Genomic DNA, 26,330 nt, shown 5'->3' with positions numbered 1-26,330 from the left:
CATAATGCAGCCGTTCGCTTGTGCCCCACGCTGGACTGTGAGCTCAAGTGAGAGCTGTTGCCTTTCCTTACCTGGCACATACCGGGCCGGGGGTGTCCCAAAAAACGTATACAAGTGGACGCTTTTGTCAGCGTTGCTCAAGCAGTAGTTCATCGTCATCAGAAGTGTCTAGATGCTGATGGTCACCACTTTGAGCCTCTCTTGTAATTGTAATTGCAGAAGTCAAACATGGGTTGGATTCATCTTTTGTTATCGGTATATATTGAGTATTACAGTTTTAATGCAGTTTTCCCTTCTTAAAATGTGTGTACATTTTTTGGCACCCTCTGTATTTAGGCTTAATAATTAAGTGCTGGAGATGAAGGCAAGAAGAAGCACGCGGTGTGCTGTTAGTACTGAGAGGAGGTGTCCGCTCCAGTAGCCCCCCAGGGAGAGGAGGCTGGTGCTTCTTGGCACTCATCCACTTTCATTAGAGAAATAACAAAGGGACTGATTGATTACTTGGAGACCAAATCACTTTTCTGGTGACCCTGTGCCCTGGACTTGAATTTCCAAGTTACAGGAGACTGTGGCAGGTTGAGGGAGATTTTAAAAAATTGATGCCACTTGGTGGAAGCATTTTCCTAATTTAGCTTTTTGCCTTTTTCTTATAAATGGCAAATTTCTTTCCTGTGACCCTGAGAAAACTGTTGTTGAGACTGTCTCAACGCATCTAGACAAGGGGGCAGATGGATTCTTTTCCTTTTGGAACCAGCTTTAGGGAAGGTGGTTTGACTGTGCCTTCCATTTCTCAAAAATATCCGTACATTTTTTCCTGCTGTATAAACTGAATTCATTGTGTATGCCTCTAAAGAGCACTGAAAAAAATTATGTTCTCAATTCTTCAGCTCCATCCACATATTTTTGAAGGGCTTGCTTTTTGTGCTCCAAGCATGTCAGTGACAGTGTAAATAGCTGCATTTGTTGAGTATGTAGCTTTCGTATCTTTACATACGTTCTGTCTAATCTTCATGACATCCTTTTAAGGTAGTACAGAGATTGTCTTGGTTGCAAGTGACACAAGCTCCATTCCAAGTGTGTAAGTAAAAAGGGGAATTAATTGGTTCATGTAACAGAGAGGTCTCAGCCAGATCTAGCTTTACTCCCAGGGATGCAAACCTGGTATTGGTCTCAGTTCTCCCACCACCTCTCGCTCTGCTGTCCTGTGGTTTGCTGCACTCTTAGGCAAGCACCTCGGTTTTGTTGGCTCCAGCAGCTCTATGCTTGCATCTACACAGCTCCGACTCAAGAAAAACAGGCTCTAGAATTAGTGTGGTGGGTGGGGTGGAGCTTTGATGCTGAGCTCAGGCCTGGGTCTGCCCATCCTTGAGGCAGAGGTGTGGTCACTGTGAGCAGGGGCTGTGGAGGTTCGGGGGTGCTGTTTACCCAAGAACTGTTCCTGCTGCCGGTAGAAGAGGGTTGGTATTGGGCAGACGACACTTTGGATGTTCCCTGTAGTGTCTCTTTTTTTCACAGCTAAGGAAGCAGAAGCCTATTTCTGTTTTCTTTTTAAACCTCTTGAACCCTGAGGTTGGTCCTGATGAAAGTTCAGGCCTCTGACTAATGGCCCCACCTTAGGACAGACTCACTGCCCAGAGCCTGCTGTGCATTCCTCCTGCATCATATCATCCCTGGGCACCTCTGTTGTCAGCTACCCCTTGGGAGACGTCTCTCCTGAGCCTGCTCACTGTTACTACGTGCGTATAAGCTGTAGAGCAGCAGCCAGAACATTTTGTATCTGAGACCAAAGGAGAAATGGGCCTCGACCCACACCTGTAGAAGGCAGTTCTTATCCCTGGGGAGCGTCTCACCCCCAGCAGTGCCTCAAAGAATTAGGCATCAGTGGACATTTGCTTCTTACCCTCCTCACATTTCAGTTCCCTCTCCAGTTTCTCGTGACGTTTTCCTTGCCTGTCTGCCTCGAGTTTATTCCCTTTTTACCTCCCTTTTGAGGGATTAGTAAAAGTGAAAAGGGATTTTGGCTTGTCATCCTTTCTTTGCTCTGGTTCTCTCTTTTTCTTTAGCTGCGCTAGGGGTATCCTGGTTTAGATGGCTTTAAGATGCCAGCCTGACTTGCTGGCCGCATGCTCTTGGCTAAGGGATTGGAAAGTGACCCCTCACTCTAAAGCCTGATTGTTTCAGGTTCACCTTTTCTGTGGTAGATGGAGGATGACTGGTGCCAAAGGGGCCAAAGTGCAACTCTTTAAGCACCCTGGTATCTTCCATTATGCCACTCCTATTTTTGTGCTGTGAAATATACAAGCATTTCCAGTCAGGTTAAACATTTTTATACTCCTTGTGCTCTGACAAAAGCATTTCTTAGTTTTGTAAATAGGGGAGAGGGATTTTTGTTTCAGAATATGAATAGTAAATAGGGTATTTTTTACAGAGCACCATTAAATAGGACTTGTCCTATTTAATACTGGTCCATATTTTCTGGATTTGGGGGGAGACACATACCCTCTCCCCATATTTTGATAGGTGTGGGATGTAGAAACTTCAAAGAAAAACAACCTTTTACCGAAATACGCAGTTTAGACAGTGTGGTTTACACTTTTATGCCTCTCTAGGCAGCATCCAACTTTGATTAAAATTAAAAGCTGGTGGGGACAAACGGGCAAGAAATATAGTTTGCATAATGAGCAAAGTAACTTTATGTAAGTCTTTTGATGTATGAATATGGGTCTTTCCATTTGTAGGTCTTTAATTTCTCTCAACAATGTTACGTAGTTTTCAGTGTACATGTCTTACAGCCCTTTTGTTAAATTCATTGCTAAGTAGTATTTTATTTTTTAATGCTATTGTTAATTAAATTGTTTTCTTGTTTCATTTTTGGATTGCTTATTGATGATGTATAGATTAGGAATATAATTGATTTTTCTATATTGGTTCTTCCTATCCTGCAGCTTTGCTGAATTCATATGGTAATTCAAAGAGTTTTTTAGTGAATTCTTTAGAACTTTCCATATACGAGGTTATGTCATCTGTGAATAAAGATAGTTTTATTTCTTCCTATCAATTCTGGATGATTTTTCTTTCTTTTTCTTTACCAATTGCCCTGGATAGAACTTTTCTAGAACAGGGTTGAATAGAAGTGGTGAGAGCAGGCATCTTCTCTTATTCCTGAAGTACGATGTTAATTGTGCATTTTTTGTGTTTTGTAGATGTGTTCAGGTTGAGGGCGTTCCCTTCTAATCCGTTTGTAGTGTTTCTGGCACGAAAGGGTTTTGTTTCGGATATTGTCAAATACTTCTGTGTCTATTGAGCATGTTGTTTTTCTCTTTTATCCTATGAATATGATGGATTACATTAATTGATTTTTGTATATAAAACAGTGTTACATTTCTGGGACAAATCCCACTTGGCCATGATGAATAATTCTTTTTATACGTTGCTGGATTTGGTTTGCTAGTATTTTGTTGAGGATTTCAATGTCTGTGTTCTTAAGAAATATTGATGAGTCTGTATTTAAGAAATTATTTTAAGGAAATAATTTTCTTAAATAAGCAAACATCTGTTATGAGAATTAAATAAAGTAATGCACAGAAAGCACTTAGCATCCTGCTCAGCACATAAATGGCCAGTTGCTGTGAATTGCTTTTTGGGGTGGTTGTTTATTGTCATGACTCGAATCATAGGCTCTTGAGTCGGACAAACATCCACTGAATCCTGGCTTCAACCAGCTTCTAGCCGGCCGTGTGACTTGGGGCATTTATACCTGATGCACTAAGTTTTTTCATCTTTCAGCGTAAGGGGATGACAGTACTTCCGTCTTAGGGTTGTCGGGAGGATTCAATGAGAATATGCAGAGAACCAAACACAGGGGCTGGCCTGCATTTAGGCACGATGTAATCATTAGCTATTGTTACTTTTAAACATACGGACTGCAGTGGTGTTATGTAAAATTTGAGACAGTCAAATTATAAATAGGTGATTGATTAAATGTAATATATGTGAACTGTTTAATAATAGATAGTCCTTAAAAGTGGATAAGACATATTGACAGAGAAAATATTTACTAAATATTGGTACTAGGCAAAAAGCAGTTTTTGTGCATGTGTGTATGATGATACGGTTTATGAATGCATTAAGGTTTAGAAATGCATATGTATCAGTGTTAGCAGTTTAATTGGGAGGGGGGTTGTGATTGCTTATAGGAGAACTTTAACTTTGATTTTAAAATAGGCATAGTTTATCAGAAAAAAGAATAAAGATATTTTTGTCTGGAGGGAAATCAGGAAGGTTAAGAAATATTTAGGGTAGTAATTACCATTCTTGATTTGCCCTCAGGTATTTTCATAGCCTTGTTTGACTATTATCTAATTAAATCTTACACATTTTTAAAAGTAATAAAGCTTCTAAAAATGGTCCATGAAGAATAGTTTGCATCCATCCACAACTTCTGCTTGCCTTCATGGAGACTGCCAGAAGTCACTTTTGGATGCTCACGAGGTTTTGGCCTGGCCTGTTGTAGGTGTTAGGAACACCAGGGAGAAAGCGAAAGGACAAATTAGGGGATATTGACGAAAGGCAGCCAGCCCTGGCCCAGCCTCCTCTTGGGGATGCTGATGAAGCTCTAGTCGCTGGGCTGCTGCGTGTCTTACTGCCTTGGAGGAGGGCTCCAGTAACAGAGCGGGTGACTGACAGCCTGCCAGCAGTCTCAGCTTCCACAAGGTGAGCCGGATGCAGTGAAACAGACAGTTCGTGAGCTTGGGCTTCCACTGGTCAGAGCCTCAGGAGAGAAGAGAGAAGCTTTGTGGTTTAGGTTCTGCCTTCCTGGCGGGTGGACAATGCAACAGACATTTCTTAGTTTCTGTGACATTTCGTTGGTCCTCATAGACGAGTGTGTGTGTGAATTTCCTTAATGGCCAGTGTAATCTAAAGCTTGTAATTCCAAGTTTCAGGCACCAAACTTGAAGTCTGTCTTGAGACTGATCTGTTTTTCTGCTCTCTCATACCCAAACCTATAGTCACAGGGGTACACAGTGGTCTTTCTGACGATTTTGAGCCATAGGATACGTCTGTGGTTTGTTGCTTTGTATTTTCCCTTCTGCAGCCTGATGAAAGTTCCCTTCTGAGGCAGCTGGGGCCTTAGGGATTTCCGAAGCTGAGTCAGGTGAGGCTGACGAAGGGCTGCTTCTGGCCTCCCCGAGCCAGCCCTGGTCACTCTTCAACCCCCACCTAGCATCTTGATCACAGTTCAAAGACTTGTTCAAGACAAGTTCACAGGCTTGTTCAGCTTTCAGAATTCTGCTGCTTTCCTGTGAGTCCACAGGTGACTGTTTGCACTCTAGCTTTCTAATTTTTTTTCAAAGGGCCCTGTCTTTCTGTGTTTTAAAATCTCTTTGTATCAGTAGTCCTTTTTGGACTACTGCTATTTCTCGCTGCGATTTTTCACTTTACTTGCCTGCTAACTGGGTTGCTAGGAGCGGGGTGTTTAAGTTGGATGGAAATTACAGTGTTGCTCTGTAGAAACTCAGGAGTCATTTTTAAATGTCTTGTCCCAGTGCTAAAAGGAACAATGTAGCTCAGGTGATTTTTTAAAGGATTAAAGGAGGTGATGGTGGCTGAGAACTGAAGGCTCCAGTGACCTGATTACAGGTTTGTATCCCAGGCTGTCACATGAGAGACGTGACTCTCAGATGGCAGTCTGCAGTGGTGACTGGAGAGAGAATTAATTATTTCTTTGGGCTCAGGGAGAACTTATCCCTCTGTGAGACTATTTTCTGGGTAACATATGTTGTCTTAGTGTGTGAAAAATCTTAACGTAACAGCACAAGCTTATATAGCTAAAAATACTCATTTTCACACATGTTTTTGCCTTAGTGAAAGCTCTAGAAAAAAAAGGCTGTATGCTAACAAATGTCTGCTTAAGCTGAAAAGCCTAAAGAAAACGGGCATTTAAATGACCTGTAGCATTCACTATGGATTGCTTTGGTTGAGAAATACTGACATATATTAGAAGCTGCAACTGGGGCTATCCTGGACTGGATTCAGAGTGGATCCACTCTGCACACTTACTGTGCAGTTGTGAATATAGCTTATTTGTCCAGTTAAGGAATGAATGGCACCTTTTACATAAGAGACTGTCCCAGTTAACTGGAACTAGGCACCTTTCTGAGGGCCTACCCTCCTTTATAATTTGCTTTTAATTTCTGGGTGTCCAAAAAGCTGGAAAACATAGGGTAAACTTACTTTTAAATAGTGTATTCGTTTTCAAATAATAGGTCCAATTGGCTCTTATCCTCCAAACATCTTTTCAGGCTAAGTATCTTTAAATTTAAAGCAGTGTGTCCAGCTGGTAATGTGGAGGACGAATATGGTACATTGTTTTCCCGTTCCCCTAAATTCCCAATTCAGATAGAAAATATGAATTGCTTTCTTCATTACTCCACAGAAAAATACGCATGAAAAGAATTGAATCTTGATTGTGCACGGTAGCGAGCGTCTGCTGTTGTGCGGTTAAGTTGTATGAATGGGATCTGACCTCTGTTCTGGCCCTGGCATTCTAAGCAGTTTGGGTTTAGGGGTTTTTCTATGTTAGTTTGCTTTTTGTACTTTCTGTTTAGCTCTCAGGCTTTCATCTTTCACATCTCATTAGCATGACTGAGCTTAACTCCTGAATTTCCCTTCTCACTATTCCTATATTTGTTTCTTCTAATCTGGTTTGGAAATCAGATAAGGAAGCCTGATAGAATCAGGTAAGTTTCCAAAGGGTCAGTAAAATGACTGAGTGGGACTATCGAGCTCTGTTTTTAAAACCCTGCACGGGCTGCTCAGCGTACCTCTCTCCCTTCCCTTCCTGGGAGGTGCTTCCGTACAGGAATTGGAGCTGAAACGTGCGTTCCCATGCAGTACACGATTAGGTGACATCCTCAGTAAATTTAGACAAATTATAGTTGACTTTTAAAAATAGGAGCTCTTCGAGGACAGAATCTGAACCATTTCCATTTTCTTCATGCTTTCCCAGTTTTCTGTGTGGCACCCTACACAGCAACACATGTCCTAACTGTCACCACATCCACGTGCAAACATGCACGTCCTTTCTCTGGCCACCAGGTTATCTGGCTACAACATGAGAACGTAAAGAGTGGACACTAAATGTTGAGTGTTTCATTTTTGCTTTAAACAGTTATCTTTTACAGTAATTAAAATACGAGGAGAAAGTCTTAATATTTGTTCACGTATTTACTATCTCCGATGTGCTTCATTTCTTTATATAAATCCTGTTTTCCATTTCGTATCATTTTCTTTTTGCGTGAGGCTCTTTTATCATTTCTTGGAGTGCGGGTAGGTCTGCTGGTGATGAATTCTTCTTTTGTTTGTCTGAATAAGTTTTTATCTAGCCTTTATCCTTAAAAGATATTTTTACCGGATATAGAATTCTAAGTTAATACTTTTCACCATTTTCAAGATGTCATTTTATTGTCTTCTGGTGCACGTGGTTTCTGATGAAGCCTGCTGTCATTTGTTCCTGACAAATGTGTCTTTTCTCCCTGGTTCCGGCTGGGAGTACAGTTTCCTGCTGGGAATGTTAGATTGCTTGGTATCAGCCCACTGGTCTCTGAGACTCTATTCCTCTTATTTTTACAGCCCCCATCCCCCTGCTTTTTTGGACTCTATGCTTAATTTTAGTTAAATCTTATTGCTATGTGTTTATATTCCTTGATTTTTTTTCTTCCTCTTCCCTGTAGTGTCTAATCTGTTTCTAATCTCATTGAGTGAAATTTTCATTTCGGGTGCTGTGTTTTCTTAATTTCCAGAAGTTCCACTTGGTCCTTTTTTATAAAAAAAATCCTTCCTTTCCTTTCATTGTGTCTGTGTGTTCCTTTAATACCGGAACATAGTTATAGCAGTTTTTAATGTTCTCATCTGTTGGTTTCATCGTCTCTGTCATTACTGTTTTCTGATTTTTTTTCCTCCTCCAGATTATGGGCCACATTTTCCTGCTTCTCATCATGTTTATGAAATTTCCATGTTTATGAAATTAAGATGCTGTGTATTGTGAATGTTACATTGTTGAGTGTCTGCATTTTGTTACATTCCTTTAAAGAACATTACGCTTTGTTTCGGTAAAGCAGTTAATTAAGTTACTTGCAGATCTGTCTAATCCCCTTGGGGCCTGTTTTTAAACTCTGATCAGGCAGGTTTAGCGTGGCCTTCACTCCAGAAATGGTTCAGTTCTGAGCCTGCCCTGGGAGGTGGGTTGGGGGTGGTTAGGGGTGGGGGATCGTCACTGCTGGAAGCCTCCAGTGAGTCGCTGCCAACACTGGTGTTTGAACATCTTCCTTCCTACTTTGTATAAACTTTGGGAATCAGTTTATAGTTTCCTGGTCATTTTTTGCCCTGCCTTGTGGAATTTCACTCACGTGTGTATGGCCTAGAACTTAGCACATTTCTAGAGCTCTCTTTCTGGGTAGCTTCCTCTTTTCTCTCACTCTGCCCTGTAACTTCCAGCCACCTCAGCCTCCCTGAACTCTGATCTTCATTTTCTCAACACTTCCAAGTTCAATTTGGGTTCCCCTTCCCTGTACTCGGTGGCCTGGAAATTGTCTCCAGGCAGAAAGTAGGGGTGGTTGTATAGGTCATCTTGTTTGTTTTTCTGCTGTCAGGGATCCAGCTCTGCACTGCCTGTTGTCCTGTCTGAAAGTGGTGGTTTTACGTATTTGGTCTGGTTTTAGCTATTTACTGGAAGAGGTGACTTCTGGTCCTTGCCAGTCCATCATTGCTGCAAGCAGAAGTCCAAGAAACTGGTCCATTGACAGTAATTCAGTAACTGAATGCAACGCCAGATGGCATGCCTGCCTGTTAGAAAGGCAATCCCAGTGCATTTTGAGTGACGTGTAATAATAGTGTCCTCATTTCCCCCGTTCATCACTTACCTTTCCAATGACTGGGGCTGTTGCTGTTCTGGGAGGGATGATGGTTGCAGCTTCAGCATGGTCGCACAGTGACAGTGTTTCCGGTGCTGTGAGCTCTCCTGAGGGCAGATCAGCCCAGCGAGTCCTCGTGGCTGTGATGCAGTCAGTGCTCAGTGGGTGACCTCTCCTTTGGGGTGTTCTGTCCTTTACCTCAGGCTTCATTTTACTCTTGGAGAGGGCCATATTAATGTGCTCTGCAGTTTGAGAATCACCTTTTCAACCCACGTGGGAATTCTATGTTAATTACCACTGAATATCTGAATTAATAAGAAGTTGACGCGTGGATGGAAAGAACCATCTGTGAAACCGCATAAGCATAGCCTCGATCCCATGACCTGGGAAATTTAAAGGCATGTTGGAGGAGGCTAATTTGCACGAGGATATGCATTTGCAGGAATGTGTTTCCCCGCCTTGATGTTGACTAAAAGGAGCGCTGTACTTTGAAGTGGCTTGTTGGTGAGCTGTGAGGACCAGCAGAGTCCCGAGTCCACACTAGCCTTGGCTGTTGGTAGTTGAGCTAAAAAGCAGCTAGATCACGAAAAACACGTTGTTATTTGTATCTGTTATGAGGGGAACAGTTATTCACTCCCAACTTACTGGTAAAGGTCTAACGCCCCTTTTCAGAAATCTTGAATATCTCCAGCGATAGATATTAGTTTTCTTTTGCTGTTTTTAGTTACTTTGGAGCTCTTTGCTCAGCCTCCTGAGTGACTGGCGCCTGCTCTGTAGGCCTTCGGCACTCTGCACAGTGCACGCACAGTGCACGGTGATGGCTTTATTTTGTGTTATCAGAGTGTTGCGTATAAACATGTTGGTTTTTTAAAAGCCCAAATGTGGTTTTTTTTTTTAATTTTCAATGCAGCCTGAGGAATATTGATTGGACCCACTGCTGCTTAGAAAATTTAGACATTAATGAACTTATTAAAAATTGTTCAATCTCATTAAAAGAGAAGTGTAACATTAAAGAAGCAGCTTTTTTTTTCACCTGTGAAATTTTGGTCAAACTTTAAAAATGGTAATCAGTCTTGGCAAGAGTGTGGCAAAAAGGGCACTTCTTTGAACTTCTAGGAAAAATATGTATTTCTATTATTACTGAACCAAAGTTTGGGTGCCCGACACTTTGAAAGACCAAAACTCAATGTCAGAATTTGGAGTAAGAAAAGGTTTCTTGATCGGGAAGGTGCCAGCTGCGGAGATGGGAGACCTCATGGTGCTTGCTGGACGAGGTTAAGGGCTTTTAGATGGTTGAGGGGGACACATACGCAGAAGTGCTGGTGGGGCTTGTTGATGAACTTGCCCATTAATGATGAAGGGACGGCAACACCAGATCTTCCTGGACAACAGATCCTTGGCTTCTGAAAGGGTTCCGGTGTTCAAGTTCCAGTTATGTCCCAGTCCTTTGGTTCTGTGTGTGTGTGTGTGTGTGTGTGTGTGTGTGTGTGTGTGTATGTGTATGTGTATGTGTGTGTTGGTGGGTGGGTAAAGACTTTGGTTCCGGGTGCAGCTGGAGGTTAGAGTTCTCTCCTCTGTGCATGCTTTGGCTGCTTGACTTGTGGTTTGGTCTCTTTTATCTGAAAGACAACTCAGTATCTCGTTAAACAGGATAGGACCATTTCGAGGTTCTGTAGCTACCATATGACCTTTCTGAAGATAAGTTTGGTATAGTATACATCAAACACTTTTATACTCTTTGACTCAGTAATATTGTTTCTAGGGATGTTTTTTCTTAAAATGGTGAGAAAGTCAAACAAAAATGCAAGTGTTTGTTGCAGTCTTATTTCTAACGGAGTATTAGAACTACCCTAAACATCATGAAAGTGTTTCAGTGGTGGCATTTTGTGGTTACAAAGTATCATGCAACCATTAAAAGGTCTTTATGGAAAATGTTTTATCATGTTGAAATAAGAAGTATTCCAAAGTGATATACAATATATAGGCTTATGTCAACTATTAATAGGTTGGTGCAAAAGTAATTGCGTTTTTGTGTTTTTTTAATTTTTTAATCTTGTAAACCGCAATTACTTTTGCACCAACCTATATTAAAAAATGTATGAAAGCATGGTTAGAAATATGCCAAAATGGTACAGTAACTGTTTTTAGCTGGTTTTGTGAGAGATAGTTTGATGTTTGTAGCTGCAATCTGGACTTACCTAAGGCCTCGAAAGACCCTGGACTGGCACCTCAGATTCCAAGGGGTGGCAGACCATTCATCTCAAAGGCTAGTTGCTTTAAGTTCAGGTGAAAAAGTCCTTTTTTTAAAGCAATCGTGTCTGTGCTTACTCTTCAGATAAAAATTTTGATGATGAAGATTCTGTGGATGGTAACAGACCTTCCTCTGCCAGTTCTACATCATCCAAAGCTCCATCAGGCTCACGGAGAAATGTTGGAATGGGGACCACCCGCAGGCTCGGATCCTCCACCCTTGGATCCAAGCCTTCAGGTAAGACCAAGCCCTGTGTGGTGCTGTGGGGGCAGCTGTGCAAGCTTTTAAAACTAGACGTGCATGGTACATGCGTCCTGTGTCCTTCAGAAGTGAAGTAATCCTATTTGCAGTATGTTTCTGCTGGCTGTTCTTTAAATTAGTACTGTGCTGTCCATGCTGATAAGCTGGAAGTCAGTCAGAGCTGCTGTGTGGCCACATTTTGGTGAGCAGAGCCTGTACGAGCATGAAGCCTGCGCAGAGGAAAGCATAGCTAAGAGACAGGAAGAACAGAGTGCGCCCTGATGGCATTTGGTATTGGGATCCGGCAATGCCTGAAACTACCATGGGGCTTTTTTAGCCATTTTTATTGACTAAGACTGAGACCAGCCACAAGAAACATTGTACCTTCTGTCTTTAAAATGTATTTTGTTCTACAAGTAGCATTATTCCTTGTGAGACTATTATGGATATTGAATTAAGTAAATTGTAGGGATTAGTTCCCTGAGGCTTTGAAAATTGATTTACAAAGATTTCCTCCCTGAATCCCTCCTCTTCATTCCCCCCCCATTTAGACAATTTGAGTCCTTGTTATATACAACTTTCATTTTCCTGCCACATTTTAAATTTGCATGCAAATTTCTTATTTTTTACTTCAAAAATAGCATGTAGCCACTGCTTTTAGAACCGTGCTCACTATTAGCATTGGGCTTTTGAGCTCGGCTGGATGGCTGAGTTCAAGCTGGAGTAAGGATTAGCATTAGAATGCCCTCTCCTTCTGCTGGTCTGTTACTGGTGGCTTGCCTGGATCAGCTTGCTGCCACCTCGGTGTCTCTGCCACCAGTGTCTCTGTGTTAAAGAAGCCGTACTGATGGCAGAGAGTGACGTTCACATCAGAGATGGCAGAAGGATAAGTTATGCTTGTTTCTTACTTTTGTTCTCTTCGTAGTTCTTTCTCATCTTTTTGTGGGGGGCATTTAAATAATTGGTTGTTGTTATTGAGCTTCAAATCAGATAGCATAAAACCAACCATTTTAAAGCTAACAATTCAGCGGCACTTAGTACATTCAGTGTTGTGCACCCACCACCTCTGTCTAATTCAGAAATGTTTTCATCACTCCAAAAGAGAGCCCCATACCATTTATACAGTTGCTCCTCATTTCTTCCTCCCCCCTGGCCATCACCAGTCTGCATTTTGTCTGTATGCATTTACCTATTCTAGACATTTCATAGAAATGGAATCATACAGCATGTGCTCTTTTGTCTGGCTTCTTTGACTTAGCATAATGTTTTTGAGGTTTATCTACGTTGTAGCATGTATCAGTACTTCATTCCTCTTACGGCTGAACATTCTAAACCTTTTTCTTGATCTACTCTTGGGTGGTATCACTTCCACAAAGAAAGCTTAGAAAATGTCTGCGTGCCCAGATCACTTCTGTTCTTTCCCACCCCTCACCCATAGCCCTTCTACAAATCCCACTGTGTAAATGATGCAGAGATACCAGTCCTGTCTTCTCCTTCAGCCCTCATCTCCTCTTTTTTTCCATTTTGTGTAACACCATTGCCATGAATTTTCTTGTTGGCTCCTTCTTGTCAGATTCCTTGGGCTCAGATTCTTTAGGGACTGTGGTTGGTCTTGGGGTCCTCTTCAGTATATGGGTACATGGCACACTCAGTGCTTCCAGCACAGCGGAGGCTGTCAGGACCTGCCTGTTCCATTGTGTCGAGTCCTAATGCTAAGCCAGACACAGAGCACCACGTCACAGTGTGTTACTAGTGACTGTTGTAGTTAGCTGGTAAATGCAGTGTGAGTGATTGTTTACTGCTACCAGGAGTTGTCTGTAAAGCCCTTTTCTGTCTAGGTAGTCCATTTGGACACCAAGCACAAGAGAGCTTGTATGGCAAGAAGCTCTAGAAAAGCACTCCAACTGATCAGTGTAAATCACTAATGAGGGTTACGAGGGTGACCGTAGCACCAATTTTGAGACTTTTATTATGGAAAAACAAAACCTGATAAAATGTCACAAGATTTCATATGTGGAGTTCATATTGGCAAAAAGAAAAAAACTCTCTCCCAAATGATAGCAATTAACTTTTAAGTGTACAAAGCATCTTACAACAACTTTATGGGGGAAGCTTGCTACTGAGGCATACATGAAAAAATGACACAGCTGTCATGAATGAGTTCAAAGGAAATGGAAATGTTTTTAGACTAATATAAATTTGAAATGAAACTGTTAAATTCTCTAGAACTTATCTGAATATTTCACAAATTCGTTATGTTAGATTTCTAACAATAATATAATCTGCTTTATTCCCCGAAGAACTGAATTTTCTTTTATATTTGTTTATTAGTAATCTTTCAAAATGTTTGCCCATTAATAGAATATAAATCATCTAAATCCTCTAAAGCCTGTGCTGTGTGTGCTTAAGCTAGTGGTCTTTTTAGATGACTTTATGCTGATGCCTGTGACAGAGAATTACTACCCTTCACCTTGGTATTAAAAGTCAGTAATGTTTGTCAGTCCGCAACACTACATTTTTATTAAGCTTTTAAAAAAATAGTGACAAACTACCAAAATGTAGTTTTTATCGTACATACTCAGATTCTCCCAATGCACATTGTTTACATTTTTAAAATATGGTTTTTATAGCTACAAAAGAAGGAGCTGGAGCAGTTGATGAAGAGGATTTTATTAAAGCCTTTGATGATGTGCCTATGGTGCAGGTGAGTGAGGGCCGTGCGTTTGATGACAAGCAGGGCGTCCTCTTCAGATTTCATTTTCCAAATATGTGATCGTGAAGGTCCTCACTAGGTAAGGGATTCTAACTATCAGGAGTACAGGAGATCTGAGGGTGCAGTGCCTTTTATAGCGGAAAGGAGGAGCCAAAGTCCAGGCCCAGGATAATCTTCCAGCAGAACTAGAGAGAAGTTGCTTGCTCTAATAAGTTTGTGGCTCAGGTTACATAAAAGAGGGGAAAGAAAGTGATTAGATTAGATGAAGGAACAAAGAAGCAAACTTATTTAGGGATGTTTCTTAGAAAAATTTGTAAATTTGAGGGATTTCGGTGTCTGAAAAGCTGTAAAGAATGCTTTAACAGAAGCTTAGTTTATACCATCTTGTTGCTTCATTTCAGTACCTAACAGATGAAGCAAAGATTATTGATAAAAGTTGGGGTACACTCACACATTTTAACTGCATTGTGCCTCAGTGTTGTGTTATTGATTGACGCTAACAGTACTTTTCCTCGGTCTACACTGATTGTCCATGCTCTGGATTCCAACAGCACTTAAAATCTCTGACCTTTCCAGCATGCCTCCCTGTCTTAGGATGTGGGCTTAAACGAGAAAGTAGATTTGAAAGTGATTACAGTTAAACAAGTAAAATGTGGGGTTATACAGAATACTAAGAGTAATAAGTGACTTGTGAATCACCAACAGTTCCCTAGGGTGCTTTTTTCTCTTTTGTATGTGAAATCATCTGTTAGGTTTATAGTAAAGCTGTATTTCAGGCAAGGTTATCCACAGAATCAGGTCTCTGTATTCACAATGGGTCAGAAGCTCATTCTAAGACAAATCTTTCTAGATGTTATCTCATTCATACGTCCTCTGGGAAATGAAATGATTTATTTTATTATACTTACTAAATGCTCTCGAAGTCACGTAATTAAGAAATAATCTTTGTAGATTCTTTAAATTTTCTTCCATGTTGATTGTAAATCAATTCTGCTTACAGATTTACTCCAGCCGAGACCTTGAGGAATCCATAAACAAGATCAGGGAAATACTCTCTGATGATAAGCATGACTGGGAGCAAAGAGTATACGCTGTAAGCTGTTGACTTCATGTGATTACATTTTCATTAGATTTATTTATGTATTCTAAATGCTTTGTTATGAAATTGGGGTACAGCTCTAATGAATTTTAAAGTGGTGAAATTTTTAAAATATAAATTACTGCATTAACACTTTACCTTTTGGTAGAGTACCTCACTTCTATTTCTACTTTTAAAACATGTCAACTTACACCTTTCTGTTTACCCTGTATTTTTAACAAAGACTGTGGAATGTCTGGTGATACCCTCCACTTTCACCTTGGTAAAGATTTAAATCTGTGATTGTTGGGCAGTAAAGTGGCTTTTTCAGTGTGTGTTCCTCTGTTCCTTTCTTCTTCTCACATGCCAGAAAGTTGTGTCCTGTCTATTTTTACACTTGATCTTAGCCAAAAGGCCGAGAAACAATAAGTTCTATCTATTTTCAAAAATAAAAGAATGAAAGTCAGTGGGCGGAACACTGAAGTGAGGGTATGTCTGGAAAGCAGAGAGGTGGAAAATTGCTGTTTTATTCTATTTCAAGTTCAGACCAGCCTTACAGTAATGATAAAGTGGAAGATGTTTGATTCATTAAATAAATGGCGGTTAGAGTGGGGTGTGGGGGAAGGTAAGCTTAGGGGAGGAGCTTTTTACAAGCTAAAGGAGGGTTTTAGCACAGAATGTACAAGTATACTAAATGGTTTCCAATTAAAAAATACACTTTGTAAAATTGTAATGTATCACAGATACATTTCAAAAATTGTTCTTATTTGTGATATGTAGATTTGTTCAGTATGTTATGTAATAGTTGAGTGGCTGAATTATCTTTGTAAAACTATTTCTATTTTGCTTAACTTTTATGATGATCTCTCATATTTGGTGGCTTCTATTGTTTTGTATATTCTGTTTTAGAAATTGTTTTGTATATCTTAATTTTCTCTATCCCACTAGCTAAAAAAGATTAGATCTTTACTTTTGGCTGGTGCTGCTGAGTATGATAACTTCTTTCAACATTTGCGACTTTTGGATGCAGCCTTTAAACTATCAGCTAAGGATCTGCGGTCTCAGGTAGTGCGGGAGGCGTGTATCACGTTGGGGTAAGGATGGCAAAGCTCCGGATTCTAACACTTCTTAAAGTAGCCGCAGCACAGGGCTTCAGAGATGGTCATTGCATCGGTCTGAGGGGTCTTTTCAATGTCATTCTGACTAGTCCTCCGGACCCATTCCAGTTACACTTCTGTTAATACGTTTATAATATTTCTTGACCAATTATGTGAAGTGTGACAGGTTTGAAACTTTATTCAGTGACTTAGCTCTGAAGCCTTTATTTTAAACTTGAAGCAGTTGTTATTTATACTATGGAAAAAAATGAAATTTATAAATTGTATTTCTTAGCCTCTTCATTAATTTTCCTCGCAGGATATAACATGATTGTCAGAATTTGTTTGTTTGTTTGTTTGTAGAAGAGTACTGAAGCTGTAAAGTTAAAGTTAAGGGCATGTACTGCAGTAAAATTTTATCCTAGCTAAACTTGTATGACTGTTTGAAGCTGGAACTTCTGTGTTAGAAAGTATGTCTGACTATCAGAGGAGCAGCAACATAAGGGGGTATTGAACTGTTTAAAGTTTTGGCTGCTGCCACATTTTGAAGCATGAGTATTTTATGTTAAAAATAAAAGGGTGAGGGCGCTTTTTCATGTTTATGCTTTATTAGTGTAGGATCAATTTGTCCATTTTTTGCTATTTTAAGATTAGTTAGTTGGAAATGACTTATTTTCAAAAAAGGAACAAACTCTTGGGTTAATGGCTGTTTGCCACGGCCTCTACATGTCCATCGAAAGGATGTGACACCCTTGTCCTTTATCCCTAGATAACTTGAAGTTTCTAAAATGTTAAGAGGTTTATATGCTTCACTGTTTGCAAGAGATGTAACTACAGTCCAGTATTCATTTCTTATTGTAGGCATCTGTCATCAGTTCTGGGGAATAAGTTTGACCATGGAGCTGAAGCCATTATGCCAACGATCTTTAATTTAATTCCAAACAGTGCCAAAATTATGTCCACGTCTGGTGTGGTAGCTGTTAGGTTAATCATTCGGGTAAGTATGTTCTGGAGCCATACATGGAATAGGCAACTGGTAAATATTGGTGGTTGGTAAGCAGTATTTAGAGGCATTTTTCATTAGAGCGATCACATATAGTTGGAATCGTGTTGTACATACAGTATTGGCCCTTTTTCCCAGTAATAGCATATGAGCCTTTTACATTCCGTAATGTGAATTACGGATATGGTGTATAGTTACTGAGGTGTTGATTGATTTATCATTGCTTTTAAATATTTGAACATCTGCGTCTGCTTCTGAGTTTCTGCTCTTCTTACACCTCCAGATACCACTTCCATTCTTGCCTCCGCTCCCCAGTCGTTCCATTTTAGGTATTTGTGCTTGTGGTTTTGTTACTCACCTGTCATTGTTATTTAATTAATTGTAGGCAAGCACAGACACAAAATACTCTCTTCAATTAAGTTTTCTAAACATTTATTTAGATTTAAATAATTATCTGAATAATATATGTACGAGTTTTCAGTAAAACCTAGTTCACAAAGTCTTAAATGAAACTTCTCCATATCACCTCTCCCTACCTTCAAGCCCCTTTTCCCAGAGGCAAGCCTTGTGACTGGGGCTTGATGACGCTAACGAATATCTACCCAGAATAGTCCTGATTATTGTGGGTTACTTCCTTTGTATTCTTTTTAGTTCTTACTGTTGGCACTGCCTGCTTCAGATTAAACCCAATGCCATTATTGAACATTTCCACTGAAACGATATAAAAATAAATTGGTCTGCTGATTCCTTTTGGACTCGCTCAGACCTCTGCTGCTCAGATAATTTAGACTTTGTACTAATGATTTGTTTTAATTTTAGACTTATTTACGTATCATCATGTCTGTTTTGGCTCTGTAAATTTTGTCATGGCCTTTGGCAGCAATATCCAATGAAACTTTCCTTTTTAAACTCTGTGAAATTCTATTATGAATATATATGTATGTGTGTTAGGTAGGTTAGTAAGGAAGTGGTTGTCTTAGTTTTGTTTTATTATTGCATTTTCAACTGTTCATCTCTGTTTTTTGTTCTTTCCCACAGCACACACACATCCCTAGGCTAATACCTGTCATAACAAGCAACTGTACCTCTAAATCTGTTGCAGTTAGAAGGTAAATTTTAAAACAGTTTCCTCATTAATTTTGAATTGTTTAAAACAAAACAAATTTCAGATTTCCCTCAATGGGAAAAAGTTTATTTGCCATGTTTAATATTATTTAAGATTGTTGTAATAATTGCTTTTGGATGAAGGATTATGATCTAAATAATCAGGAAAGTAAATTTGGATAACCTCGTGTGTGTGTGTGTGTGTGTGTGTGTGTGTGTGTGTGTGTGTGAGAGAGAGAGAGAGAGATGAGAGTGAATGAATGAATGAGGGAGAGAGGACCCCCTGTGCCTTTTTTCCTGAGATAATCCCTTTACCTATGTCATTGGTCTATCGCATCCTCTGAATGTGAAGACAGTGATGGCGTGCAAGACAAAAACATTGTAAAAATTAATGGAATTTATTTAATATTAGCTTAGGTAGAACGAGGTGTATGCCTGCATCTTCTGATAGTGACTTCTGGGATTCTGAATTCTGACCCGTCACCTGCTCTGCTTCACAGTTGTGGGAGATAAACCCTGCAGATACACCCTGGGTAGCTGTAGCTTTGTTCCTATGCCCCTGTCTTGTCATGTGTCCCGGTGGGCTGCCCTGGCCCACATGTGAGGAGTAAGGCCCCTGTCTTGTCATGTGTCCCGGTGGGCTGCCCTGGCCCACATGTGAGGAGTAAGGCCCCTGTCTTGTCATGTGTCCTGGTGGGCTGCCCTGGCCCACATGTGAGGAGTAAGGGCTCTTCTTGCTGGAATTTATGATTTTTGACTGTTGAGTCACAGAGTCTTTTGAAAGTCTGTTCAGATCTCTGGCCCCTCTTCCCAGGAAAATGTAAATACACAGATTGGTTTTGTATAGATTTTCAGGGGTTCATGGACCCACTGAAGCCTCTCAGTGACACTGTCAGGAGCCTCACAGTGTACGTTAGTGCGCCGCAGCCTCTGGCCCCCTTCCTGGAGTTCTGTGTCTTGGTCCTAGCCCAGCGAGAGGGAGAGTCCTTCCCTCTCAGGCTTAGCATCCAGCTCACCTTAGCTGCCTGCTGTTTCCTTCCTTACCTAGGCTGTCTTGTTGGTCCTGCCAGTTTTCCATGGGTCAGGGACCCTCTTTAGCATTAGGCAGCCCTACTGCCATCTTATTCACAGTTGTGTGGAAGAAAAGAAAGGGAGTAATCCAACTGTATGCAGCCAGGAGGAAAGAAATTTGCTCCTTCTACTGAAAAAGCTTAATTCTGAACTGCATGGCTGAACTGTATGCAACTGACAAACGCAATCTAGCCTTGACACACAGTTCAGCCGCTCTCAGGACTGGAGCGAACAGCTTCAGCTCCCCCTAGAGATGACAGCGTGAAGTCAGCTAGGTGGACAGATGATAGTGAACTTCAGAACCGACAGATTTGGGTTGACGTATTACCTCTTCCCACTTACTAATTTTTTGAAGGTCAAAAAAAGGGTTGTTGTGCAAGAACAACCCTTGCACAGAGTTGTTCTGCAGATTCAGTCATTCACATAAAAGGATTTGACATTTAATAAATGGTAGCCATTTTAGAATTTGTTGCTGCTGCTGCTGTTATTGTTACTGTTGTTTTAGGTTTCTAAGAGAAATTCAGAATGTGACTTTCCTTTGTGTAAGGCAGAGTTCCTGCAGTGAAGTGACGTACATTTTGTTGTGGAATCTGACAGGATGTTGAGTGTGTTAGTCGGCTCTCTGGTGTTTCTTGAGAGCTCCACTTAATTACCTCCCGAATACCCCATCTCCAAATACCATCATATTGGGGATTAGTGCCTCAACATATGAATTTTTGGGTAACATAGTTCAGTCCATAGCATTTCACACTTCTGGCCTTTGGTACTAAATGTGAGGAGCAGCCACAATCACTGTGACAGTAGAATTGCCACCCTCTTCTTCAGTTTCTGAGCCACGCATCCAGATTGCTGTTCTTCATTTAGTCATAGTGAGTGTCAGTAAGAACCATGTGTCTTAATGCTGAAAGAAGTAAGGGACCATCTGGCCCCGTCCCGCTGCCTTTGGACAGGTAAGGAACAGTGAAACGAAAGCAGTGCACTAGGCCTCGCTTCGCTTTGTAGAAGTTTTAAGAAATGGATTGCATAATCTCCTTGTTTTTAAGAACTTTATAATTTAATTGGGGGACGTTAAAAACAATAAGGCAAAGCAATGTAAGAGTGGGTTACAGCATATGTATAGTGGATTTAGGGATTCAGAGAAAGCAGTGATTAAAATCAGCTCCCAAGAAGCTTCATAGAAAGTGGAGAATTGAGCTGCTTTTGGAATGATAAGTAGGTGAAGGAAAGAGACAAGTTCTAACCTGATGTGTTTAATTACTGACGTGTTTAAAGGATGCCAACATTGATAGACTTCTGTGTATGATGTTAGTCTAAAAACTTGAAAATAAAACCTAAAACAGTTTGTTCTAACACATTTTAGACAAGAATTAGCACTAAAGATGGCTGCTTTCACTAAGAGATAAATAAATATAGACATAAACACATGCATTGAAAAATTAAAAAAAGACGAGGAACTGACACGGGGAAAAGGGTAGAAATAGAATCAACATGGCCTAGGTTGGGGCAGGAGTGGGGAAAGCGACAGTGAGGGCAGGATGTGGCGTAGGCCAGCGGCGGTCCTTAGAGAAAGTTGCTTCCCAAGCCCCACACTCCGTCCTGTTCCAGCCCAGGGACTGGGTGCTTCTAGAGCCCCCTCTGCTCCTGGCACATGGTGACTCTTTCTTGTCTGTCTCACTCACTGGGTCATGTCTTGGTTACCGTTGTATCTCTAGCATCTAGCATCGGGTAAGGGTTTATTAAAGATCTATTGAGGTTTTGAATTGGGGGGATCATGGGAAAGAAGTCTGATCATTAGAGAAAGATTACCTTCTGATTTGTTTCCTTGACTGTGTTCCTAAGACTATTCAGATTTATTCCTCCAAAGATGGATATCCGGGACTTCACCCAAAGTGGTGATGTAATCCAAAGGAGATGAGCCTACAATTGTTCTTGTGCACAAACCAGACCAAGAAAAATCACAAGAGTGAAAAGGCTGGAGTAGAAAGGATGTTGAAAGATTAAAGAGAGGAAAATAGCCGAGTCACTGGAAAAAAATATATTCTAAGCACTACCTAGGACTTGAGCAGGAAAATTTGACACACACTTTGTTTTTCAGGGCAGTTTTTACTTATTTCTGCAAGGCATTCTGTGAAATTAATGCAGAGACCAATTGCCTGATTCTGTACTGTACATTGATCTTTTCATGCATGTTTACATGCTGTATTAACGTATTATTTGAGGTAAAGAGAATGATACGCCCTTTTAATAATGTTCCCCATGAAGCTTAAGTTTGTGATTTGGAGAGAACTCTTGTATCTTGTTCCTGTATCTCTGGTTTTTCTTTCTCACCACCATAAATGCTTATTTTTTTCATTTGCTTTGGTTTTCAGTCAATTCTGATTCCATCTTTATGCTCCATATTTTAAATCATAGAAATTAGAAAAAATTTCCCAATTATAAAAAGTTGTGTTGGTCATTTAAGAAAAAAGCTTCTATTTTCACTAACATAAATTACTAAGTTACGTATTTTTTTTCTTTACAATTTTCAGACGCTGTTTTGAATTTTTAGAATTACTTTTACAAGAATGGCAAACACATTCCCTGGAACGGTGAGCATCTGATTTGCTGTTTTAGTCCTCTGAATTCACTCTTGAGATTTAATGCCAGTGGTCCAACCCACTTTCTATCAGAAATGAAGGAATGTAAGCATTTGTTCGCACGACTACTTTTGTTATCTCTACTGATGGGAGGCGTGTAATATTGGTAGAAGCCTGTAGTTAATTTCACTGCTTGAAATATTAGTGGGCGTAGAGATGTGGGCAGATGTGCACTATGACAACTACAAAGCCCGGTTAACTCCTTATTGACTCTGATCCTGCAGTGTGATATTCCTGTCAGTTCCCGTGAGGTAAGTGTTCAAAGCTGTTAGTAAGCACAGTATAATTCTTAGGTCCTTAAAGGTATTTCACTCGTTTGAAAGTTTCCTTTTTGATCCCTCTGTATCAGAAAGTCAACCGTTTTCTTTTTATTCAGATTAGTATATGCTAAAAAGTAGGATTATTATGACAGAATCCTTGAAGAAGCCTGCCTCTTAATTTTGAGATTCCTTTTTTCCCGTTTTTAGTTCATGTCAGTTTTAGGTGCTTTTATTCTTTCTGAGTTAAATTTGGAGAAATAGATGATATGTGCCACCCATTTTTTTAATGATATATCTTATAGTTTGCGAAGAACTTTAAAGCATAGTAAACATTTTATTAGCGTGGAATTTTAATAAATTGAGTACACTCTGGAGTCCCACTCCATACTGCAGTGGTCAGAGATGTAACAAAGCCAGACTCCCAGAGATAGAATTTCATCTGAAATATTTTGATCTAGAAGATAGTTGCACTTTTTTTTCCCCAATACTTTTTCTTCAATCTCTTGGGTATTATATCCTTTTGATTTGGTGGTAATTTTGGAATTTAGAGGTGGAGAGTAGGATGAGGGATTTAATGTGGGGATAGGAGAGTAAGAACAGAAATGCATGAAGAACTCAGATGTAGGACGCCTCATGTGTTCCTTCATCTCCTAGCGCAGCACCTGCTACTTGGCAGGTGCTCCCTAAATATTTATTGAATGGGTGAAGGAATGAGGCAAAGACTTGGCGTGGGCTGGTAAAATCGGGAACCAATCTTCGTTCTGGGAAACTACTCATCCTAGTCATTTCTCTTTTCCTAAAACTGTAAAATGTTCATAGTGAGACAGTTTAATGATTTCTTCTCAGGGAGAACACAACTAAAGAGAATGCCTTTTTATACAATGGTTACATAATTTTCTACAGTTGTTCATATTGCATAGTGGAACGTGAAAAAACATGCTGTGTAATTGCAGGCATGTGATGCCGATAGCTCGTTAGTGTTTAGGTTACTATCATCTCCGTAAAATGTTCATACAAACTAGTTCTGACTATGGAAAAATAGGCTTTTTTTGATTTGGCTGATTAAGATTGAGCTAAATAAGAATGGCCTGGAAAACAATCAGCTGTAACTTAAGAACTTCACACCAGAATCCCATCAGAGAGTAGGGTTCTCAGGATACCTAGGCCGGTGACAGTGGGGGGCCACTGAGACAGTATGAGGTGCTCTGCAGAGTGTTCTGGTTTTCTAAGCTGCATGTTAGCTGACTCACTTGGCACAAAGGCTCTGCGTTGCCATTTTGAAGTTATTTCTCACATTTGTTTCCATCCGTATGAATCATGTTAATGATTGTTATTACTACTTTCTTTTCTAAATATCTAGACACATATCAGTATTAGCCGAAACAATAAAGAAGGGAATACATGATGCCGATTCCGAAGCAAGGATAGAAGCCAGAAAGTAAGTGATTATTTGTACACCACTGTTTTTAGGCACTATTTTATTTCTCAGATGCATTTTCTAGATTGCCTTACTAAAAACACATTGTTAAGTGAACATTTTTTTTACTTTTTGTTAGGCATAACTTATAAATATGACCCCGAAAGGCCATTTCAGAATATTTCTGTAGTTTTTTGTTTAGAAGGTTGTTCAGTGCCCAAGCCTGAAAGAACGATTGTATTATTTGAATATAACGAGGTCTGAGGTAGACAACAAAAGGCTCATTTTAAGATTTATGACTCAGAAAAGCACTTGTATGCACACTCAGTGCATTCTCTTGCTCATTGAGCCGTGTTAAAAGCCAAGTCATAATCCAAAGCGACCTTGATTTACTCTGAATAACCACGACCAGGGGAGTCTTTCCCTGTGAGCATATCGTGCAAGCATCCGGTGGTTGTTTGAGAGTGAGAATCACAATGAAGGGACATGACTGAGCTGATATGCAGATTATCAGCGTGGTCACCTGTCGTTGCCGTCTCCGTTTGAGGCGCTCTTCCGAGTGGTTATGCCCAGCCACGTGGCGGTGGCCCAGTACATGTACCTCGCTGGGATGACTTGCCATCGCGTAGATGAGCACTGCCAGCTCTGCACCTGTGCTGGTTTTTTCTGCGCTTCTGTAGTTGACCACCTCTCCCCTTGACACAGATTAAAATCCATTCTTACCAGCCTGGAATGTGATTGTTTTACGTAGCTGCATTAAGACGTTTTGATCAAGTGCTTGGTGCTCTTTGCTCTCTCGGTTAAGTTATATTTGTCTCATTTCTGAGATTTGGGGAGGACCTCACTATGACACTGCAGTGCTTAATTACCCCAATGTCATCGTGGGTAGTTCCTGCCAAAATAAGTGGCATAATTCATACTTGCTAAAAACTATTAGCAATGGATTTGTTAATGATCGATGCTAAGGTGCTTTTATTCTTGGAATGTGTTCCCGCCTCCCCGTTTTTCTAGTTAAGTCACAATGTGATACAAATTTCAAGTAGCTCTGAGCATCTTTCCATTTTCTTTTGTGTGAATTATCTAAGTTTTAAATACTTGAAATCAATGAGTGTCACACTGCGTTGATAAAAGCTGCCATTAATGAGTCCCTTGCCGTGTTTTAGGTGGAGTTCTAGATGTCTTAGCTCCATCCTCCCTAAGGCTCTCCAGTCTTCTTGCAAGTTAGGCCCTGTAATTTCCATGTTATAAATGAGGCTGAGATTCAGAGAAGTTAAGTACCATGCCCAGTGTCAGTCAGCCAGCATGTTGTGAGCTTAGGATTCATAGCAGGCCTCCTGTGTCCACGGTCTTTTCCTTGTACCGTGCTGCTCCTAGGCAGGTAAACTGAGGAGTCTAGTCCTGGGCAGTGTCACGGGGTGCACTCCTGAGCACAGCGAAATGCCTGTGGTGAGCCACTGACTAACAGGAAGTGCTGTGTTTTCCCGAGGTGTTACTGGGGTTTCCACAGTCACTTCAGCAGAGAGGCAGAGCATTTATACCACAACTTGGAGTCCTCCTACCAGAAGGCTCTGCAGTCCCATTTGAAGAACTCGGACAGCATCGTGTCTTTGCCGCAATCTGATCGCTCGTCTTCTAGCTCTCAAGAGAGTCTGAAGTAAGGGATTCAGGAATGTGAGATTTTATGTTTAAAACTTGGCTGCATGACAACGCAAATTCTAGGTCTGTCTTTTACATATATGTATGTGCCTGTTACAATCCCCCCTTACTTCAGATGGGTTCGGGGACTAGGTGAAGTGCTGTGGGAATGGTAAGATCTAAGTGGCCTTGGTCTCTGCCATAAGTAGTTTTTAGTTAAGTTCATATGGCAGTTCAATTGTATAGTTTTGGAGTGATGTAAGTGAATTATTCAAAATGTCTTCTAAGAGCATGTACGTATTAACTTGGAGACAAGTTTTGAAAGGGAGGGCATTCAAAACCTGGGACTTAATGTGTTAATCATCTTCACTTCTAATGTCTGTCTCTAGTTATGACTTTTTTCTGTGTGTTTGGGAGATTAGTTGAAAATATAGTGTTAAATCTTTTCTGAAATTGGGAGTTTATAAGATTGTGGCCAAAATTACTTGGAGAAATTCTGAAAACTCTGAAATAATTATTCATTTTCATAATTTCGAGTTATAGATTGTGCCTGTATTAATGCAGATCAAGTGCACATTTGATAATAAATAGGTTTATGCCTTTACTTTCAGTCGGCCGCTCTCTGCCAAAAGAAGTTCTACTGGAAGTACCAACTCAAGAGGTAAGACTAACGGTGTGGAGATGGTGGTACACCGGACGTCTCTGCCACCACTGCAGGTGGGCTTGCTGCTCCCACAGGCTGCTCTCGGGGCTGGAAGCCAGCCACCTGCTCTCAGCGCCACCTCACGTCTGCAGAGCGTGCCGCTCTGCTCTGCGCTCCTACTGTCCCCACGGAGCCCCACTTTCCCAGGACGTTAGCTGTGGGGATACATGGTCAGGATGACGTAGGCCAGCAGAAATTGGGCTCTGGGAC

The 26,330-nt window shown here is 40.6% G+C and overlaps 1 protein-coding gene across 39 annotated transcripts in view; it reads left to right on the top strand.

Moving 5' to 3' along the window:
- The window catches only part of CLASP1 (cytoplasmic linker associated protein 1), a 246,530-nt gene that overhangs the window by 118,631 nt on the left and 101,569 nt on the right, over positions 1 to 26,330 (top strand). For all 39 annotated transcript variants that reach the window (XM_033111629.1, XM_033111635.1, XM_033111608.1 and 36 more), the window contains 10 exons: positions 11,248 to 11,400; positions 14,034 to 14,107; positions 15,117 to 15,209; positions 16,143 to 16,288; positions 17,153 to 17,288; positions 18,333 to 18,403; positions 21,998 to 22,057; positions 23,726 to 23,803; positions 25,269 to 25,436; positions 26,029 to 26,078. In XM_033111629.1, the coding sequence (XP_032967520.1) occupies positions 11,248 to 11,400; positions 14,034 to 14,107; positions 15,117 to 15,209; positions 16,143 to 16,288; positions 17,153 to 17,288; positions 18,333 to 18,403; positions 21,998 to 22,057; positions 23,726 to 23,803; positions 25,269 to 25,436; positions 26,029 to 26,078 (1,029 nt within the window). The remainder of the gene's footprint in view (positions 1 to 11,247; positions 11,401 to 14,033; positions 14,108 to 15,116; positions 15,210 to 16,142; positions 16,289 to 17,152; positions 17,289 to 18,332; positions 18,404 to 21,997; positions 22,058 to 23,725; positions 23,804 to 25,268; positions 25,437 to 26,028; positions 26,079 to 26,330) is intronic.

Source organism: Rhinolophus ferrumequinum, chromosome 8 (assembly GCF_004115265.2).
Source record: "Rhinolophus ferrumequinum isolate MPI-CBG mRhiFer1 chromosome 8, mRhiFer1_v1.p, whole genome shotgun sequence".
In the NCBI taxonomy this organism is placed as follows: domain Eukaryota; kingdom Metazoa; phylum Chordata; class Mammalia; order Chiroptera; family Rhinolophidae; genus Rhinolophus; species Rhinolophus ferrumequinum.
This window is presented reverse-complemented; position numbering and strand designations above follow the sequence as displayed.